Source organism: Copadichromis virginalis, linkage group LG17 (genome assembly GCF_057382275.1).
Source record: "Copadichromis virginalis isolate Kocher_CV1m ecotype Utaka linkage group LG17, C_Virginalis_male_GT1.1, whole genome shotgun sequence".
Lineage (NCBI taxonomy): Eukaryota > Metazoa > Chordata > Actinopteri > Cichliformes > Cichlidae > Copadichromis > Copadichromis virginalis.
Genome location: NC_140634.1, coordinates 39,005,036 through 39,026,418, shown reverse-complemented (window position 1 = coordinate 39,026,418; position 21,383 = coordinate 39,005,036). Strand labels below are relative to the sequence as shown.

Sequence of the window (21,383 nt, the reverse complement as noted above, 5' to 3'; positions counted from 1 at the left end):
GTCTGTGTAGAGATTTTATGCGTTCTAATGTTTGCTACCGTAAACGTTGACAGCGGTGGTGTGGTTGGCGGCCCCGACAGCGTTCTCAGCCAGGCAGGTGTAGTCACCGGCATCATCCAGCCGAACTCTCTCGATATGCAGACTGCCATCCCTCCTCACTGACACATACTGGTCTGAGGTCACCTGACAGAAGTTGAATGAAATCCTCTTTATTCAACCCAGGGCAAGAATCAAGGTGTGCAAGATGTGGAAAACAATTTAAAAATCTAATTCCTCTCTGTGTCCTCACCAGGCCGTAGTTGTGCAGCCACTGCCTCTCGGGCAGCGGATTCCCACCAAGCAGCACGCAAGGAAGAGTCATCGGCTGGTCCTCGATCACGCTCAGCACAGCCGGACTCATCGCGATGACGGGTGAAACTGTGGACGCCATTTGGACAAGTTTACGGACGTTATGAGAAGTAAAAATCAAGGACGCCGATGGCAATAAGTGTTTATAAGGTGTGTTCAGTGTGCGTACAGTATGACAGACAGGGAGTGACTGTTCCTGCAACTGCATCATCAATACTGTAAGTACAGTGTTTATACAGCTGCTAGAACCACACGCACACGCCTTTGTATGTGTATAAATACAAACTTGTAACATCACATTTGTGGAAACAGTTTGGGGTGTTAACACAATCAGTGGTGACGTCATCTGTAGGAGATGGACAACAGGGTGTTGGTGAGGGGAATTTGACGACCACCCTGATGAGCCTGGGAACGCGTACATGCAGCGGACACACCAAAAGAAACTGCCGTACATCTGCATTTGGTATACAGCCAAGCAAAAAACGAGGTTTTCAGGACTGTATGCATTTCTGAGAAAAACTGAATGCACGCCACCAGTCGGTAGCTTGAAGAATCACTTTTAGCAGCAATAATCTGAAGTAAGTGTTTTCTGTCGACTTTATCAGTGTCTCACATGGTTGTGGAGGAATTCTGGAACACGCAGTGTTCAGTTCAGGCATTTGTTTAGTCACAGCTGCCTTACAGTCCAACAGCATTTCAGCCAGGTTGATGTCTGGACTCACGGTCATTGCAACACGTGATTTACCTGCCACTAAAACGCAAATCTGTGAGTCCTCTGAGGGGTTCACTAGATTGTTTGGATGATGTAAAGGCATGGATGGCTTTAAACTTTCTTAACTTAAAGGAACAGAAAACAGAGGTCATTGCAACACCTTGATTCTTTTCTTTTCTTCTGTTGTAGCTGCTGTGCTTGGGATCATTGTCTTGTTGCCCACTTTCACCTGGTAAGAGGCGTTTGTGCTGATATGCTGCTTGGTTTACATCAAACATGGCACTGTGCATTATGGCCATCTCCACTTTGGCCCTGTCTGTCCAGAGGACATCCAAAAGTCTTGTGGTTTGTTTAGATGCAACTTTGCAAACCTGAGATGTGCTGACAGGTTTTTTTTTTAGAGACAAGAGGCTTTCTCTGGGTTAGGGTTTTCTAATTGTGCTGTCATGAACTTTAACATTTAACATACAGACTGCCGAGTCTGATATGTTGCTTCTGGGTTTTTTGCAATCTCTCTGAATTTTGCACAGTTTGACCTCAAGATGAATTTGCTGGGAAGTCCACTCCTCAGAAGAACACGCACCTGAACGCACCAGCAAACTGCCAAGACTTCTGATTTTATAGAGGTGCTCAGACTTACTTATAGGATCAGGTAATAAAGTGCTACCTCTCCCCTCACATTCTGTGGAAGCATTAAGAATGTACTTTCTTTTATCCCATGAATGTTGTGAGGCATGTTGTCAGTAGGGAAAAGCTGCAGTAGCTGAAGCTGCATAACATCTGGGTGGGTCTTTGCCTTCTAACCTTTGGCCTACATATAAGAGCTCAGTGTGTTTTCCACTAAAGAGAAGCTGTGAAACAGAATTAGAGAGTTTACAAGGTTCTAACAAACTCCCAAGATGCACAGGAAGCTTCAGCAGCCATGAAACCGATATGTGTGTGTTTTGAGAGCGACGGAGCTAACTGAGCGATTCGGAGGTTACGGTGCTAGACCAGAAAAATATAATAGTATCAAAGAAATGAGAAATTTAATAAGCTTTTCTTACCTAATCCAGTCACAGCGACGCTGGCCTGGGTTTGGATCTTGCCAAACTGATTCTGGGCCTCACAAATATAAACCCCCTCATCCCCCACCCATAGGTCTGAAGGAAAGAGGGACATTAAGGTATAAAATAACTGTATTTGTTTCAGTCATCTGTAAATTCATATACAGCTTAAAAAAATCTTACTGGTGATCTGTAGACGCCCTTTGCTCTGTGAGATAGTGCCATGTGTGCGAGGCCTGTTGAAAAGTGGCGAGCCGTCCTCTCTCCGCCAGGCGATCTCTGGTTCAGGGTAACCTCGGGCATAACAGGGCAGGGTCACGTTGAAGCCGATGTCCACAGCCACATCCGACGGCTCTACGGTGAACTTGGGTGCAGCTAGAGCGGTGAAGAGACCAAAAAGGGTAGAAGATGATCCACGTTAAAGACAGTCTGTCCGTGCTTTTTGCATGTTTTGGGTTAGTTACCGATTCTAGGACTCACGCGTACAGCTACTGCGGACAGTTTGCACAATTAACCTTGCAAACATGTGAATCCACCTCTGTACAACCTTCTTAACTGCAGGTGTAAACCAAACACTTTTTGTTCTTGGTCTGGTAAAGAGCGCATTCATATATAGCACATAAAGACAATGTTTCAAGGCTCCAAATAAAGCGTTGCCAGGATTCAATCGGTGCTTCTATTGTTGTCTTTGGCATGAAGATATGTCACACTCAGGTCATCTAAGTAAAGCGTGTGTATAGTGTAAAATATGTGTGAAGGTACAAGTATTTTAACAACACCATCTTCAGGGAACATGTGCTTATGTCATTTATACATCTGGCCCTGAAAAAGGTTTCGCAGTTCTGCACGAGTTCACCGAGGGGATAAAGTCCCAAACAGAGACGACTACCCACAATTCCTCTGAGTTTGCTTCTGTTTAACAGATTTGGATTTCAATTTACTTTTGTTAGTCTTCCTGAAAAGAAAGTAAGAGCTGTAGCTATCCAATAGGACTGGATGGTAAAAACAATTCCCCCTTAAAGCAAATATTAAAGCTGAAAACAGAAGCAAAGACAGAAAACCTCAGTCGCACGACATTAGCAACATGCAGCACAGGAAACAGAACTTGGTCCCGCTCTCACCTCCAACGCTCAGAGAGATCCGTCCTGATGCGGTGCCAGCAGCGTTGACAGCCAAGCAGGTGTAATCTCCAGCGTCGGCATTCTGGGTCTCCTTGATGGTCAGCGTCCCCCCCGATGTGTCCACCTCCAAGAGGGACGATGGGCGGAGCTTTGTGTGGCCTACAAAACAGAGCAAGTACAGCAGCGTAACAAAAAACAAGTGTTTTGGTGAAAAATCTTTTTCTGTGCGTTGAACTTATACATAATCCAAACTGATTGTGGGAATATGTTGACGGTTTCCATTTTTCTTTATTTTCTAAACCTGTCACGTCCTATGAGATGCTACCTTTGTACCACCAGATCTCAGGCTGGGGGATTCCAGATGCTGAACAGGCCATCACAGTGGCTTCTCCAACACCAATAAGAATCTCGCTGAATGCCACAGACACTACAGGAGACTCTAGAAAAACAAAAAATAGAAAAACATCAGTACCATAAAGAGAATCAAGGGCAATGCAGTGCACGTGATACATAAAATATATTAGTAAATGTTGTGTTTGCTTCCAGTGTCTGTGAATGTGTGCGCTCACCCATGTAAGTGAGGATGGAGGTCACTGAGTGGGTCCCAGCCGGGTTGCTGGCCAGGCAGCCATACGCTCCTCCATCCTTTTTCTCCATATTTTTTATAACCAGAGAGCCACCGGGAGTCATCCTGTGTCTGAAAAGATCGACATTTATTCTATGCGCTGAAAAATCTGAGTTGTATAATTAATATAAAGACGAATGATTGATTCTGTTTGTGCGAGAGGAAATCAGTTCACCTGCTGGACGCTGTGATGAACATGCCGTTGTGGGTCCAGACCAGGCGAGGTGGAGGATAGCCGCTAGCCGAGCAGCTGATCTGCACATCGTTTCCTGCCGTAAAGGTCTGATTGCGCGGCTCTACTGACACTCTGGGCACCTCTAGAATAAAAGACAAGTTGCTAAAATGAATCGCCGTCTTATTCAGTCGCAGGCGTTACTGCAGAGCGATTGGCTGCACTGTCTGCAGTGAAACACAGTCGTGGACAGATTCAAGGAAAGCAGTTTGCGCTTTGAATGAGTCCAGCTTCAGTCAGACGTCGTAACAGTGCATAAACTTTTATTGTCACCGTAGTGAGAAGAGTGACAGCTGATATGACAACCATTAGTGTTTCACAGGACATCTTTCACCCTCACATTCTCGTTTTTATTGGTAACACAGGAGGGAATACTGAATCCGGACCCAGAGAAGCTGGCTATACAGAGATTTTCCAACTGATTTACGATGTGTAACTCTTCTCTTTAAGGGTGTGTTTTCTCTACTCTATTCCCGCTGCTACGATCACGTCCAGTTTCTCCGACCTTTCCGACTTCAGGAAAATCCGTCTAAGACTTCCTAATGTAGAGACTTTTCTGAAACATCAAATCTGCGTCCCTGCCAGGAACTTGCTCTGGCTTGTGCGCCATCAATAAATTACTTTATGAAAGGTTAGCTCAGGGAATACACTTAAGAAAATGAAGGCACACACACACACACACACACACACACACACACACACACACACACACACACACACACACACACACACACACACACACGTTGGGTGCTTCAATCACCACATTTTAAAAGGTATACAGCACATTTACCAAATGCTGTCAAGTTTTGACATATTAGAACTTTGACTTGAGAACAATTTGACTTTCCATTGTGAAAAACATCTTAAGGACTGGAAAACACACAAGATCAAAGGAAAGCGTGCCAGAACAACTACAAGGCCTCTTCTCTGTCTTCACTTGCCTCTTATTCTCACAATGTCACCGGGGACAGGGGACAGCAGAGAAACTAGGACAACCATATCGACAAGCCTCTCCCGAGCCAGCAACAGATGTGATACGTCTGGGAGAGGCTTGTCTCCAGCAGTCCCTTGATCCTCTCCCACCTCTGCGTCATTCATCTGCCTTCACTCCCTCTCACGATGTATTTATCCCGAGTCTCCTCTTTACACGTCTTCCTCTGACCCCTCTGTCAGACTGCATCTACTATGACTACATCTGTGGCTGTCTAATTTTGAAAAGGCCATGTATGCTAATGACTCACTGGCAGTATCCAAACTGTAGACATCCAACTTACAAAGAGTAGTATTGTAAGTCACAACTCACAAAGCTGGACACACGAACACTTCGCCCACATATTTCTTTATCTCTGTCCTCCAACGACTAAACAACCACAAAGCGACGACTGCTACACAGCTGTGGAAAGAAGTCATTAAAAGCCCTATTTTTGGCTGGAAACTTTGTCTGACAAGAACCGTTTGAATAAGGCTTAAAAACAACACTCGGATGGTGTGACATGTTGCCATTTAAACAGGTAATTTGTGGAGACACAACAGAAAAATCAAAAGAAGAAAAGACATTTTAAATTAAGGCAGACGGCACAGACACACTCCCAAGTTCCACTGTGCAGCGTCCAAGTGTTGTAAGCTGTCAGCAGACTTGGCTTACTTCAAAGTGAGACTAATCACTAGGATGGGTCTGTACAGGAGTAATTAGGAAACCCCCAGGGCCTGCTAACAGCTGTTTGGTTTTTTTTACAGAGAAAATAATATGCAAAAAAAGAAAGAAAGAAGCAAAAGGAGTAAAACAAATAGCAATAAACAGGTTAAAATAAACTAGTGACAAAAAACAAGCAGGTGGAGATATTAAAGAAAAGAGAAAAAGTATCCAGTTAAACAGTTTTTGGGTCAACTGTGTAGGTCGTCACTCAGTGAGACGAGCCAAATGACAGAGTTCCTCTCAAAACCTGCCTGAAGCGCCGGCTTCAAATATTCACTTAGAAAGACAACAATTTGCTCTGAGGTAAGATCACAAGAACACTTTAAATTTAGGTCTAGAAAATAAAAGCCACTTTGAGTAAACGGCTCTCCTTCTCATTTAAAAAGAGAAGAACGCCAATTTGTCTTCTTTTAAAACCACTGAAGCCCAAGAAGTAAAGCATGCGGAGAGATTTACATCGTGCAGCATATGGATTTTGAATTTTCTTCTTCTCTGGTCGTATAGCCAAGCAAACACAGGATGTTCATCTGGACAGATTGAATTAAGGAAAGAAAATAAGAAAAATTCTTCACTCATTCAGACTTCCTCAATTCCTTTCTCAAATGTTTCTGGCTGAGATCCTGTGCTAATAAGTGGATTTTAGCAGCTGTACCGCATCACTGTTTCCTGCCCAGGTGCTGGCAGACGCTCTGTGGAGCTGGCCAGATAGATAGCAGCACTCTTTCATCCATGCAACAGTGTTCCCGACTCATGTCAGTGAAGCGTTAGGAACACGACTATAAGTGCTGTCCGGAGAAAAACCGGAGGGAAAACCAGCACACCGCAGACCACGGCCTCTCTGTGTGAGGATCTAAACGTATTCTACGCTAGATTCGACACAGCGAACACCATGAGACCGGACAGTGTGCGCACCGCGGATGACGTCAGTGCGCACACTGTGTCTGAGGAGGATGTGCGGAAGTGCTTCAGGAAGGTGAACGCACGCAAAGCTACTGGTCCGGACGGGATTCCCGGCCGCGTCCTCAGGTCATGCGCGGCTCAGCTGGCTGGAGTGTTCACGCACATCTTCAACCTTTCCCTCTCTCTGTCTGTAGTCCCAGCCTGCTTCAAAATGGCCACCATCGTCCCTGTACCCAAATCCTCCACCATCTCCTCATTGAACGACTGGCGACCTGTAGCCCTGACCCCCATCGTAAGCAAATGCTTCGAGAAGCTGGTCAGGGACTTCATCTGCTCTGCACTACCCGACTCACTGGACCCTCTACAGTTTGCATACTGCCACAACAGGTCCACTGATGATGCCATAGCCCTGACACTACACACTGCCCTGTCACACCTGGAGAAGAGAGACACGTATGTGAGGATGCTGTTTGTAGATTACAGCTCAGCATTCAATACCATCGTTCCCTCGAAGCTGGACAGGAAACTGCAGGATCTAGGACTGAGCAGCTCCCTCTACAGCTGGATCCTTAGCTTCCTGTCTGACAGACGCCAGGTGGTCAGACTGGGCAGCATCACCTCATCCCCCATCACACTGAACACTGGTGCTCCACAGGGGTGTGTACTGAGCCCTCTCCTGTACTCACTCTACACCTACGACTGCACAGCCACTAACAGCTCCAACATCATTGTGAAGTTTGCGGACGACACTACAGTGGTGGGTCTTATCACCAACGGTGATGAGACGGCTTACAGGGAGGAGGTCAGCGCCCTGACCCACTGGTGTCAAGACAACCATCTCACCCTCAACGTCGCAAAGACAAAGGAGTTGATAGTGGACTTCCGGAGGTGCAGAGAAGTACACACCCCCATCACCATCAACGGCGCTGCTGTGGAGAGAGTGAGCAGCTTCCGGTTCCTTGGCGTACACCTGGCTGAGGATCTTACGTGGTCAGTACACACAAACAAAACAGTGAAGAAGGCGCAGCAGCGCCTCTTCTTTCTCAGGAGACTGAAAAGATTCGGCATGAGCCCCCGCATCCTCAGGACCTTCTATCACTGTGCCATTGAGAGCATCCTCACTGGATGCATCACCACCTAGTATGGCAACAGCACCGCCTACAACTGCAAAGCTCTCCAGCGAGTAGTGCGGTGCTCTGAACGGATAATTGGAGGTGAGCTTCCCTCCCTCCAAGACATCTACAGGAAGCGCTGCCTGAGGAAAGTGGGGAGGATCATCAAGGACTCCAGTCACCCCAGCCATAAACTGTTCAGACTACTTCCAACAGGAAGGAGGTTCTGCAGCATCCGGTCCCGAACCAGCAGACTGAGAGACAGCTTCTTCCATCAGGCCATCAGACTGCTGAACACGTCATAGACACCTCAGCTTCACTACTGGAACTTCAACATTATGCACTCCACACTGTATATAAATGCCACTTGTTTTGCACATATTCAACTCTGTATATTTTATATATTTTATTATTATTATTATTACGGTATTATTATTTTATTTTATTTTTTTACTATTTAATTTGTAAAAATGTGTATACACACACACACACACACACACACACACACACACACACACACACACACACACGTAGGAAAATATTTAGTATACACATCCAGAAATGCATACACTATTATATATTGTACATATATTTATTAGTTTCAGGTTGGCCATTCTTGTATTTTGCTCGTTTGTGTTGTTGTGTTTGCACATCTCTGTTGCTTGTGGGGCTCGCACACAAGAATTTCACTCGCATGTGCTGTGCCAGTGTGCCTGCACATGTGATGTGACAATAAAAAGTGATTTGATTTGATTTGATTTGATTTGAGATGGAAAACTCTACTTCAGTGTTGCCTGAGAGTCAACCATAAATAATTTTCACACATCTCATAAAGCGAAAGAGTGAAATATGGGGAGCAGGGGAGGGAAGGGAGGCAGGGGCACTTAAGAGACATATATTTTAGAAAAGTGGTTGTGTTCGCTGAGAATTGCAGGTGCAGGTACAAAGCCACACAGACCATCAGCAGGTTAAAACCTAAGAACACACAAAGACATAAACACACGCTCCTCACCTTGTACAGTGAGGTAGAGCCGCTCTGCAGTCACCCCTCCCTCATTTACAGCGTGACACTCGTACCAGCCAGAATGATCCGGGGTTACGGCGGACACCTGCAGCGAAAGGTTGGCGAGGACGTTCACGCGTGGGTCCAGACGGGCGTCTTGGCCTCCTCTCAACCAGGTGAGGTTGAAGCTGACGGTGCTAACGACGTGGCAGGTGAGGACGGCCCGGGAGCCCGGGGAGGCAGTTACGTTACCCTGGACTGTGACGGCTGGAGGGGGCTCTGTGTGAGTGTGAGAGCAGGATGAACGAAGGTTGTTGGCAGCAATCGAAAAAACGTGACATCATAGAATAAACAGCAGTTCAGAGCAAGTGGTTACTTTCTTTGTGACACTTACGTAAGTAGCGACAAAAAGAATCCAATCATGGAAACTGCCCTGACTTTTTTGGAGTCAAGTTTTTTAACCTAAATTTTCTGCACGTGCACAAACTACGAGTTATTGGTCGACTGGTCAGAAGCTGTGAAACACACAAATGTTTGCAAACAACCAAACAACCAAAAGAGATATGAGTTACAGATCAGACAGATAGACCAAAACTACAGAAATTCATATATTTCTAACGGTCAAATAATACAGGATGTACACGTGTATTGTTCTTAGCCTCTGGAAATGTATTCCTTGATGTCCTCACACGCCTGAGCAATAATTTATTGTTTGCCTGTTTACAACATTTGCTCAGTCTGATTTTCTTCTGAAATAGATGTGCAAAGGTTTTTTGTTATCTTTTGAAGCACTCGCACATCAAATGATGTCCAAAGTTTGTCAGATCTTATATCCACCAAACTTGCCTGTTGTCCGTCTTTTGTCGCGTCATCATGTCAAAAACAGAAATCGTGTGAGCCTTGCCGTGTCATCAATCATTTTCTCAGTGTGGAACCACAGCTAAGTAGAGAAAAGGGTAATAAAAGGAAAAGTAGAAAAGAAATGGAAGATGTGGCGGTGGAAGCTTTGGCTCTGATAAAGGGAGGATGCTGGGGATTTCAGAATAGCTCTCTGGGATTAGGATGACATAAGTTTGGCAGCAGGGGCGGTATTATGTGTTTGCATGTGTATAAAAAACAGGGCCCTGTCATCCTGTTCAGAGTATAGCTGGCTCACTAACAAAGGTTGGACTTGTGGCTGAGAGGGGATTTATTTCATGAAATTTTAGGGACATCATAAAAGGCAACAGTTAGCCGCACTGAGCTACCTCCGCAACTTTGAACTGTAAACAGAGCAGGTCAGTCAGCGCAATGAGTTACGCTCATATATTACACACGACCCTGTCTGGCTTCTTCTTTTGCTCTTCTGTTTCACAAAGCGTCTTTCAACCTTCTCCACCCAGCTTGGCAATAATCATGCAGATGAAGCTCTGTGAATTCCACAGAGACGAAAGTTTCTTGGAAAGAAAAAACTGGACAAAAAAAGATGGAAACATAATTTTTATTTTGCCCAGTGGTGAGACTAAACATATAAACATATAAATCACTGTATGATCCCTTCTGGTTCTGTCCTTGCTCAGGGCTTAGAGTGATAAAATTATCATCCAAAAAATGATTTACGTGATCTTTTTTCTCGTTGTGGATAACAGTCAGTTTCTGTGGCTCAGCTGCTTTATCAAAACTGTGCATCCAAGTCAGTGACCAAACCAAACCATCAGTGGGATGTTTTTTTCCTTGAACATCCTGCAGCTTAATTGCAGCTTTATGTTTTCTCATCTTACACTGTAGCCACAGCTCATTTCTTTACAAATGACTCACAAAAACCATACCATAGGCTCCATTACAAACCTGCACTGAGGCATGGATTACAGCATCATGTTTTACGCTCCATTAAGTTACATTAATCTTGCCATTGTGCAGTGTCTCTGCATGGGCTCGACTGCAGGAGAAACTATAAACTTTAGCCCATGTTGACTGCGACATAGATTCCAGCCATAGGTCCATAGCTTTTGTGTGTGTGCATGTGTGCATTCATATCTTTGTGGGGACCAAAATCCAAGTCCTAATCAGTTTGAAGGCATTTTTGAGACTAAAAATGTGGCTCTGTTAGGGTTACAATTAGGTTATGGTTAGGTTTAGGGTAAGGGTTAGGGTTAGGGCATGGGGCTAGGGAAAGCATTATGTCAATTAGATGTCCCCACAAGATATGAATACCCAACATGTGTGTGTGTGTAAACCTGCTAAGCATGACATATACCTGCTGCTCCATTTCACTCAGTAATAACGTGTTGTTTTCTAAACATTGCCCTGCCAGCAGATCGATCAGACTTCATTTACATCTGTTGACAGTCTAATGCTCCCCAGCCTGTAAGCGTTCCTGGCCAGCAGCCATGGCTCATTTAATGTAGTGATGGAGGGTAGCTCACTAATAATTACAATAACAATAACACAGCAACACAAATTCTGAGAATTACTTTAACTTAGTTTATCATTTTGTTGTATTGTCATGCCTCTCCCACACTGCTAGAGGTAGTTTATACTTGCATTAGACAACAACTAGCTTACAGGCAATAAAAGCTGGCCTGGATTAACCATCTCTCGCTTCCACCTTGGTTCGACTCTCTTTTGTGTTTGTGTTGTGAATTCTCTTTTGTTTAAACAAAAATCTTCTAGGTTCTCATTATTTGTCACACATCTAAAGCAAATTTGTGAAAATTGGAGGCTTGTCCGTGATTTGTGCCTGAGATCTCTGACGGTGAGCCTAAAAGATCCCGGACGAGCCCCCATTTATGTTACTTCCATAATTTGTAATCCATAACATGAACTAGAGACTCAGATCATAGTTTTTAAAAACAAAAGTCTTATTTAAACGACTAGAAAACGTTAAATGTTTTGGAGCTGGTGTTTCATGATTTTTGTGCAATAAACTTTTGTTTACCTGATACATCCAGAAAGGTCCGAGCTCGCCCTGTTCCAGCGCTGCTGATGGCAATGCACTCGTAGTAACCCTCGTCCTTTAGAGTTACCTCGGCTATTTCCCATAATGCACTGTCAGACTCACTAGAATGACAGAGTCACAGGAAATTTGTGAAAAAGTGTTAACGACCAGCAGATTTACTTTATTTTTTGCTTTTTAAGAATCCTTTTGGTACTCTATCAACTCATCTCTGTAAAATTTAACTGAATTTAATCTCGAGATGGAAACAAAATATAATAGTTTTACATCCTCCAGCATGTCCATTATAATACATCTGTTGAGGACATTATACCTTTTCTTACAAAGCCTGGAAATGTAGTAACAATTAAAGACATTAACCATAACCAACAAGCCACACATAGCCAAAATGATTCATAAAAACACCCTGAAGGTGTTTAGGTCTTTAACGCTTGCCCCAATAAAGATGACTTTTCAGAGCTCACCTGTCCCTTAATGACCAGTTTTGAGATCTGAGTAAGCATATGGTCTGGCAAACATTAGAATAAATTTAGGGTTTTTTCATAGGTTGCAGAAAAGAGCATGACTCCAAATATAAACGACAACAGATTGAAAAATCAGTCTTCTTTGAATCACAGTGGTCCTAAGCAGAATGTGTTAATCTTAACACTTAATAGATGATATTATATTATTTTGACAGCTGCTGCTCACCTGAAAAGTTGGTCCACCCCAAGTCTTCCTCCATCCCTGCTGAAGCGCAGTGTGAAAGGGATGAAACTCTCTACCTGGCATTTGATTATCCCTCTCTGGAGGTAGTAACCATGAGTTTTGGCTGGCATCAGCACCTTAGGAGCATCTAACGGGAAGATAAAGAAGCAAATGAAGTCAGGAAAATTAATAAGCAAATTGGTAGGAAACCTTTTATATATCCATCTAAATATGATTAATAATATGCATCACTGACCAGGTACAATATTGGAGAAGGAAACACTCGAGACTCTCTGGAACAAGAAACCGTCGCGGTCATATCCTGTCACTCGCAGGAAGAAGGCCTCGTTGGGTGGTATGAACTCTGTGATGTTCCAGAGGTTGTACGGTTGACGGTCCGGGTAGTACCGGATTGGCAAAGTTTTGATCACTGTGCCAGAGATAGACAGGAGCTCCAGCCTGTCAGGTCGAGCAGGAGGAGAGAGTCCAGTGGTGTTCAGAAGGATATGGGTGGGAATACCTGGAAAATCAATATGTGTTGTGTCCTCATGTGGAATATTCTGACATCTCAAAAGATGAAAGCAAAAAACCAGCAAGTACAAAACAAACAAACATCACATCCTGTTGTTTCCAAAGTTTTTAAATGTTTCCTTTACCGACCTTGAACTGGCCTACTGGATGTCTTTTTAAAGTCCATGGTGGCTTTCCTGGAAAACCCAGCTCGGAAGTCGATGGTACTGAGACCTGAGATACGGACTGAGTGCCTTCCTTCACTTGCGGTCTGTATTAAAAAGGTAGAAGTGTTTTAGGTCCATTTGTTTACCAGATACTGTCTTTGAGAATTCTTAATGGATAAACCTTTATTCTTAAATTTCAGATGTTTGATCCAAGCTGATCCTTAATGGCGATATGATTTATAGCAGCGGTCCCCAACCCCCGGGCCACGGATCGGTACTGGATCTGTTTGGTACTGGGCCGCGAGAGTTGAAGCTCGGGTGTGAAATTTATGGTTAACAGGGATTTTATCGTTTTTATCTTTAACTCGGTTTGCCTGGGTCTTTTCCTGTGTGTTATGAATACATTTGGTACTGGTACTGGTTTTATTTTGTTGTATTTATCCGTGACGCCTTAAAGGCAGGTCCGTAAAAATATTATTGGACATAAACTGGTCCGTGACGCAAAAAAGGTTGGGGAGCGCTGATTTATAGGAATCACCAAAAGGCTGTTATAGTTAACTAAAACGAAACTAAAACATTTTAGGCTTTTGAAAAATATAAAACGACTAAAACTAATTATTGAATTTGGAAAACCTGATCAGCTGATCAGAACTCATGAAACTATAATAGCTCAGATTCAAACAAATGAAGAGGGCGTGGGTCATCAAAGGCAGTGCTGAGTAGTGTAAATGACAGACACAGCATTGGGAAGAGTCTTTTGTATGCCAACAATCCCCCACATGTACAGACACGCCACTGACAAAGCCACTGCTAACAGCCTAATATCTTACATCTCAATCGGGAGATGACCTATTTGGTCTAAGAATCACTTTAAACACAACGACTATAATCAGAGAGCAGGTAATTGCTCATGTGGTCCTCATCATGTGGAGGTGATTTGAAGCTTTGAAAAATAGAGACAGAGTAATTACAATGAAGTATATGTTGGTGAGAGGTGGAAACCCCTCACCTAAGGTGAAACACGCCGGTGGTGTCACAGACACTGAGTCACAGGGCAAAACAAGGCACGCAAACCTAAACTGTCATTTGCAATTGCCTGAAATCAAAGAGAGTTTGTGAATTTGCTGCATTTATTAATGACTACGTTCTATCTGACGTACAGTAAAGAGAAAACTACCAAATAGGATAGTGCAGAGCTTGCAGGCAAAGATGAGCACAATTATGAAACTATAGGTGAAATTGCTCAGATAATGAGGGGATTTGGTTCAGCCTCAAAGGCTAATGCCTGCATTAAACCCACCCTACTGGCTGCCACAGCATTACACTTGGTCTTTAGTTGGTTGTAACTGAGGGGATAATTAGGAGAGAGGTTCTTCAAAGGTCACTCCTTTAGAAAAGGCAAAGAACAGTGAGTGCAATTAAAACCACTCCCATTTCCCAATTTCACACCCACCCATACAGACTGACCTGTCCAGGCCTGAATACACCAGCGCTTAGCTGAATCAGATCTGTGCTGAGACATTTATTTGCTTTCTGGAGAATCACTGATTGTATTCGTACGCAGAGCTTTAATAGTTTTTTTTATTGGTTACGACTTTAATTCATTGAAAAACTAAAGCAAATGTGCAGAGACTGAAGAAGTCGTTGGGTGAGTGACATTAAAAACAACGTTCACATGAACAGAACCAACTCTCTGGGATTTCCTTACCTTAAGCATGCATCTATACAAAAAACAGTATAATTTGAGCGTATGCCTTTGTTGCATCCTATAATTTCTTAGTAGCTGCATCTGGTTATAATGTCAGTTTATTTTCTTTGTGCGAGTCCTGTGATATACTGCAAGCAAATGAGTCAGAATGACTTTAATGAAACACCAATTTAGGAAAAAAGTGCCTGGGGAGGCTTTAAGCTATTTTACATGCTTTTCAAATTAAAACTTTATCATTCCTATCATGGGTTACAAAATTCTGTAAACACACTCTTCAAAGTAAGCATATGGAAAGTCTGCACTGTAATTCATATCCCTAGATCCCTTTTTTGTGCAGTAGATATGTGGTGCTGACAGACAGCTGTACCACAGAGCTCTAATGCTGGAGCTCCTTACTGCTGGGGATGGCTTTAGATATATCTCTAGATATATAAATTAAAGCATTTTAACTTAGGGTTAGCCACTTGTGAATGACAGCGACCTCACAGTTTGATTACCTTATGTGCGTACAGAGGTGGCGAAGTTTGCTTTTAGTGCAAACTGAATTTTTTTACAGTATGTGTACATGATCTTACCTTACAGTGAAATAATTAAATTCAATTAAACAAAATTGAGATTAATGTTGCAAGAATTATGTGAAGAAGCAGGTGCTGATAATTGGGTGAACCTGGCTTCAACACATCACTACTTTATCCAATTAAAGTCAGATTAAAATGGATCAAATTCCTTTTCACACAACAATCTGTGGTCTGGGTGTTACACTGGGATGTCATGGGCCATTAGCGTTACAGAAACCCAGCATGGTAGAATAGCTAAATCCCCCTCAAGTATTTATTCACATTTCTTTGGGTGCCCTGGGAAATACAGCTACAGATGACAAGGAGATATATATGTCTAAAAGCCTGTTAGAGTGATGTGGGGAAAAGCCACTTTCCGAAAGGAAAAACAAGATGTTTTGGGAGTTTAAGCTGAGCAGCGGATCCCTGAGTCTCTGAGGGAGAGAATTAGAGGACTAAATGTGTTGGGGAGGGGAGAAGGACGGAAAGAGGAAGGAATATTCAGTAAGTGACAGAAAGGGAGTGAATGATAGAGTCGGGAAGGGGGCAGCAGCAGAGGCGACTGGATGACATGATTAAGACAGAAAGTTGCTGTCTCTCTTTTTTTGGTGTCTGTTTATATCCATCAGCACTTCTATAAACACAGATCACATTGGATGAGTTAAGTCAGCACAGAACTCAAAGCTTCCTGAGAGCTTTTTAAGCAGATATAAAACAGAACACTACAGATGATTCACCTTAGCGCATATTTCAATCTCAGAGTTTCACTTACCAGTACCCCCAGTAGAGAAAAACAAATATAAGCAACATATTAAAACCTGGAAAGGTTCACGAGAGGTAATTCTGTGTATCAGGGAGTGTTTTCTCTGTCACACAGAAGGAATAAGGAAACAATCTGAAAAGAGACAGACCCCAGCAGTGGCTTAACCTGTGGGTTAGCTGCAGATACAGCTGGAAAGGACTCGTTTTAATTTCTATTTTGCCTAAAAAACAAAAGAAAGAACTACAAAATAGAAGCATCGTATATACTGTGGAATATCATGTAATATAAAAGCCAGAGAGAGTAATATCGCACCAACATGTAGAAAAAGCTACAGCAATACAAATGCACATATGCACCTCCCAGAGTTTGATGCACACTTTTTTATTAGAGGAAGCGCTGAGTCGACATTTTTTCCACACACGCAACAAAAATCTAACTCTATGCAGAGATGAGTGCACCACCGGGGGCCTCAGAGGCAACACTGACACAACGCCGACAAATCACTCAGGTTAACAAAATCCAAAACATCTGGCTTTGACAGCAGCAGTGACAACGTGTGACAGCTGGGTGCCAAGATTAGACAGGAGCAGAGCTTTGAATGTTAAACATTGTCTCGATCCTCAGTGTTGCTTTAAAATCCATCTCAGGGCTCACGTGTGTTTTTCTGATCATGCTTTGATTCACTGGGAATCCGAGATGCCTTCACCAGACAGCGTGCATGTCAAATTGATTACATATCATTGTATCTCAGCATGCTGATATATTACTGCAGTAATTCAAGTTTTGAACCTTCTTCAAGGCCACGGCTCCCTCCTGGGGTCTACGTTGTTACCTCGTTTCAAGGCTACACCACTCAACTATTTGCAGTAAGCGGTCTTAAAAGCAGTCCAGCGATGGTAGTTGTTAGCAGGCTGTTATTTTACACACATTTTCTGCTAAAGAATGAATTGTTTACCTTGATAGACCACATCCCAGGCTGTGGATCCTTGATGTTGACAACTTTGGCAGAGTTGGGAATGTGCAAAAGCTCAGTGAGGCCATCACTCTTCCCCACAAGCTTCCCTGGAGGAACATAGACATGGACCGTGAGATAATTATTTACCTTTTCTACAGCTTTGAATTATACAACCTAATTCTTAACTCTTGCTGCTGGATGGATGCACGTCTTATAAATCATCCAAGATGTCTTTGATACATTAGCCAAGATACTGTAATTAAAACATGTGCGCAATGTATGCATCCCAGATGTTGCTGCAGTCTTTACTATGGCAGACAGAAAAGAAGACGCTTTCGAACACTGTAGTTAAGTTACTATATTATATGTTCCTACGTGTTAGTATCGTCTAGTTGCTGTTTTAGATAATTAGTCCTTTTTTTAAATTGTTCTTTTCAATTTAGGATTTCTGTTTTGATCTATGTATTACTCTAGCATCATGTGACTGGTTTCTATATTTACTCTATTCTAGCTTTTAGTCCTAGTTTATTACTACCAGTAGGTGTAGTAGTAGTCTTCCCAGATCTCAGTGGGACCTGAAACCTTTGCCACTGAAACTGTTACGTCCAGATGAACAGAGATTTTTGAGATTCCCTTACCTGGATGACTGAGCATGCATTAAGACGTAAGTTTATGCTTTGGTCCCTCAGTTAGTATTCATATTTGCAGTATTCTCTTTTGATTATGTGATTATCCCTTCATGTCTTCTCAGAAAATCAGCGACTACAGCCTGTCAGGGTTGGTTTGCTCTTTAACTGTCTGACGGCTGAGAAAAGCATTGTGTCGTTGTCGGCAGGATTCGAACCTGCGCGGGGAGACCCCAATGGATTTCTAGTCCATCGCCTTAACCACTCGGCCACGACAACTCTTGTGAGATCTGAGCTGATGCTCGTCTGTTCTGCTGACTCTGCTATCTGCACCGTGTGTGCGCGCCACATGGGACACCGACACCTGTCACTTCACTGTAGCTTCTCTCTGGCTTCTGGCAAAGCTAGAAAGCAGAGTGTGTATTTTACATACTGCACATAGAGAAATCTCCTCTAAATTCCAGAGAAACTAAAAAAAGAAACAAAGCTGATTTTGGAGGCTCTGTCACGGTTTCATTTCAAACTGTGGTTTTGGGATCTTGTCAAAATTGACACAATTATGAACATGGATAGGGATAACTGATAAGAATTTAGCGACTCCGATTTTCTTATTGATATCACAACCATCCCTAACCGGCAGTAAAGAAATTAGATTCATGCGACTTAAATGCATGCTGTGGGTCAAATGTTTGTGCATGTTTGTTGTGGTATTTCCCCTCTTTGCTGTTTGGAGTCGTTAATTTTGATCCACCGTGCAATATCATCTGGAAAGCTTCATTTTTCTGCATGACAGTGATCCCAAACACACTACCAGAGCAGTTAAAGCATCCCCGGATAGAGAGAAAAACACACACACACACACACTATGGAAAACTAACAGTCATGGACTGGTCTCCCCAGAACCCAGATCTCAACATACTGGAGCCGTGTGGGATCAGACAGGCAAAGGAAGAAAGGCAGTCGACATCCAAAGAAGAACTCTGAATGTGCTTTAAGAAGCCTAAACTATTCCTGAAGACTACTGAAAGAAACAGGAGCGCTTGCCTAAGAGAGTTCAGCCAGTGTTGAAGAACAAGTGGCCATAGAAAATATTTGTTTTCGAGTTCATCAGAGTTGTACAAACTCTAGTTTTGCTTTCTATGTTGTATTTGCATACATGGCTGCACATGTTACAACAGCTCTGCACTTATTTCACTTGCTCTTATATAAGAAACGAGCAATGACTCAGTACTTTTGCACAATATTGAATGCTGTACAAATTTAGCTATTATTCATTATTCATCATTTTAAATGAATGAATACATAATTTATACACATTTTAGTGAATTCTATAAACAATGCAAAAAATACATCAAAAACGAAGCTTTTTAGGAAACATGTTGACATGTGGTTTACATTCATCATACCCTGGGGGTTCTTGATCTCAATGTCAGGTGCCGGGCCACTGAGTGCCACGGTGACTTCCTTGAGACTGGGGTCAAAGGGCATCTGCCACGTGTTGCTGACTCCAGTGAAATGATCAGTGGACAACAGGTGGACCTTTGAGGACTGCACTGCCTCCTCCACCCATTTAAGAACCTACAGCGATGGAAAGGAAATGTGAAGAATGCGTAAGTTACACATATATGGTGTATAGTTTTGGGACCCTGAATCTGTATTCAAACACCTGACAAAATATAATGGAGACTTAAGTGATATAGAAAACTAACACACAAACTGCATACAAGGTCAGCTTCCCAACACGTGAACGCTTTGATCTGGAAGTTTCTAACGATGCTCCGTGTCCTGCCTCCTTCCTCTGAGTCTCTGTGGAGAACTCAAGCCATACTGTGTGTGACCCACATGTCTCGCTATCCAGGACATGTGATGGAACATGCGCTTGTGAGAGCGTTCATCTCAAAAAGGCCTTAGGAAAATGATGACTGCATGGGGAAGCATTATCTGATTGAAATTTAGTCTTGTTGCCTCGTTTTTACCTCTCCAGTAAGCATGTTGTCATTTCTTTTTGCACCACAGCAGGCGAAACTGATTTACAATGGTTTATGTTTCCTAACTGGGCGGATTGAGATGCCTGAAGTTTAACTGACTTTGATCTATGACGATGATCGAATGTTTTCACTACTCCCAACCGGGGCGGAGTCTGGCTCTCGTCCTCGCGTGTCCTCGATCACTGATAATTACTCACCTGCCATCCATCGCCGACGATTACTCCTGCTCTACTTAAGGCCTCAGTGGAGTCTGATTCTTCGCTGGATTGTTGCGCTAATCTCCGTCAGTATAACCCAGCTTGCCTAGTGATTTCCTAGTGCTTCTTTCTAACATCAGCTTCTCTCCCTGTGTACAGAATTCCCTGGACCCTTGCCTGTTTCCCTTCCTCGTGGATCCCGAGTGGATGACAGTGAGTGAGCTTGGACAAGACTGGATTGTGGGTTGTTGTGAGTCACTGGCTGTGTGAAGAGGAGCTTGGATCTTCCCTGGACCTTTCCCTGCCTGCCCCGGGCCCGCTGTTTCCCTCCCAGCACTGTATATATGTATATATTTCACCTGGTGTCATCCTTGTAAATAAACCATCTTTTGACTTTTACCCAGCGTGAGTCCTGCGACTGAGTCCTGCCCTCGAAACCATGACAGCTAGTTAGAAACCACTTTACTCGTTCATTCCTCTGCACACCTCCAGACCAGAATGCATTTGATGTTGACAAAAAATGCTGCTCACAAGCCAAGAAAGAAAAATGAAGCATTTCTGAATTTTAATATGAAACTGCTTAAAATCTATACGTCTCAGTTCCCTAGCAGGGGATCTTATCTTACAGTAGTAAAACAGCAATACCATTTAAAGCTCAGGCTTCGAGTCGTTTCTACATCCAAGACTGATGATTTACATTTCTTGGAAAAGTTAAAAAGAGCTACGGTACACATCAATCAACTAAATGTTTCCTGCACACTTGATCTGGAGACCAGACTCGAGCGTGGGCATAGCGAAATACATGAGGAGGCTGTAAAACCTTCTGCTGCCATTTTATTTACAGTACACAGCTTAGGAACAAAACCTGTGATGAGTTTAAATGATTCGATCACTACGACCAAATTACCTCTTGAAACCACAAATGGTTTGAAACCTGAATGCTTGTACGTGCTAAAAAGTTTCCTCTCACCTCATTGACCTGTTTCTTATCTAGATGGAAGACCTGCCCAGAGCTTGTAGAGGCAATCTCCTCGTATACTTTGTAACCAATGTGAGTCCTGTCGTCACAGTCTCCGGTCAACACAAACACCACCTACAGACAAGGTAAGAAAAACATGGTCACTTTGAATCTGAGCTCGTTGATATTACTGAGTGTAGAAAGAAAAAGAAAATCCAAACCTGTGACTGTTTCTGCTGAATGAGCTGCAGGACCTCGTGGGTGAGCTTATAATCTTTAGAGCGCGCGTCAGTGAAGACATAGATATACGATCCGGGCAAGGAGATCTCCAAGGCAATCTTAATGGCACCGATGCTCATCTCCGGACAGTCTCCTCCTCCCTGAGAGAAAAAAAGGCAGCCATCAAAAACTAGTTTATGAGTTTAAGTATCCTAAGTGTGAGTGAGTGAACCTCCAACAGAGCTTTAAATGCGTTTAAATGAGATTTATGGCAAAACGTTTGCTTGATTTGGACTCTATATGCAGTGAAACTGGCCA

At 43.2% G+C, this 21,383-nt stretch overlaps 1 protein-coding gene and 1 non-coding gene across 2 annotated transcripts in view; both read right to left on the bottom strand.

The window, feature by feature from the left end:
* The window catches only part of hmcn1 (hemicentin 1), an 85,900-nt gene that overhangs the window by 41,774 nt on the left and 22,743 nt on the right, over nucleotides 1–21,383 (bottom strand). The window contains exons 3-19 of the mRNA XM_085435920.1: nucleotides 21,068–21,226; nucleotides 20,859–20,981; nucleotides 19,110–19,281; nucleotides 17,078–17,184; nucleotides 13,078–13,198; nucleotides 12,674–12,937; nucleotides 12,421–12,565; nucleotides 11,713–11,834; nucleotides 8,805–9,074; nucleotides 4,028–4,169; nucleotides 3,797–3,924; nucleotides 3,553–3,666; nucleotides 3,228–3,386; nucleotides 2,290–2,481; nucleotides 2,107–2,202; nucleotides 290–417; nucleotides 39–183 (exon numbers count right to left, since the gene is read on the bottom strand). Of these exons, the coding sequence (XP_085292046.1) occupies nucleotides 39–183; nucleotides 290–417; nucleotides 2,107–2,202; nucleotides 2,290–2,481; nucleotides 3,228–3,386; nucleotides 3,553–3,666; nucleotides 3,797–3,924; nucleotides 4,028–4,169; nucleotides 8,805–9,074; nucleotides 11,713–11,834; nucleotides 12,421–12,565; nucleotides 12,674–12,937; nucleotides 13,078–13,198; nucleotides 17,078–17,184; nucleotides 19,110–19,281; nucleotides 20,859–20,981; nucleotides 21,068–21,226 (2,587 nt within the window). The remainder of the gene's footprint in view (nucleotides 1–38; nucleotides 184–289; nucleotides 418–2,106; nucleotides 2,203–2,289; nucleotides 2,482–3,227; nucleotides 3,387–3,552; nucleotides 3,667–3,796; nucleotides 3,925–4,027; nucleotides 4,170–8,804; nucleotides 9,075–11,712; nucleotides 11,835–12,420; nucleotides 12,566–12,673; nucleotides 12,938–13,077; nucleotides 13,199–17,077; nucleotides 17,185–19,109; nucleotides 19,282–20,858; nucleotides 20,982–21,067; nucleotides 21,227–21,383) is intronic.
* Nucleotides 17,901–17,982, bottom strand: trnas-aga (transfer RNA serine (anticodon AGA)). Its single transcript has one exon. It is a non-coding gene; the product is annotated as a tRNA-Ser (tRNA).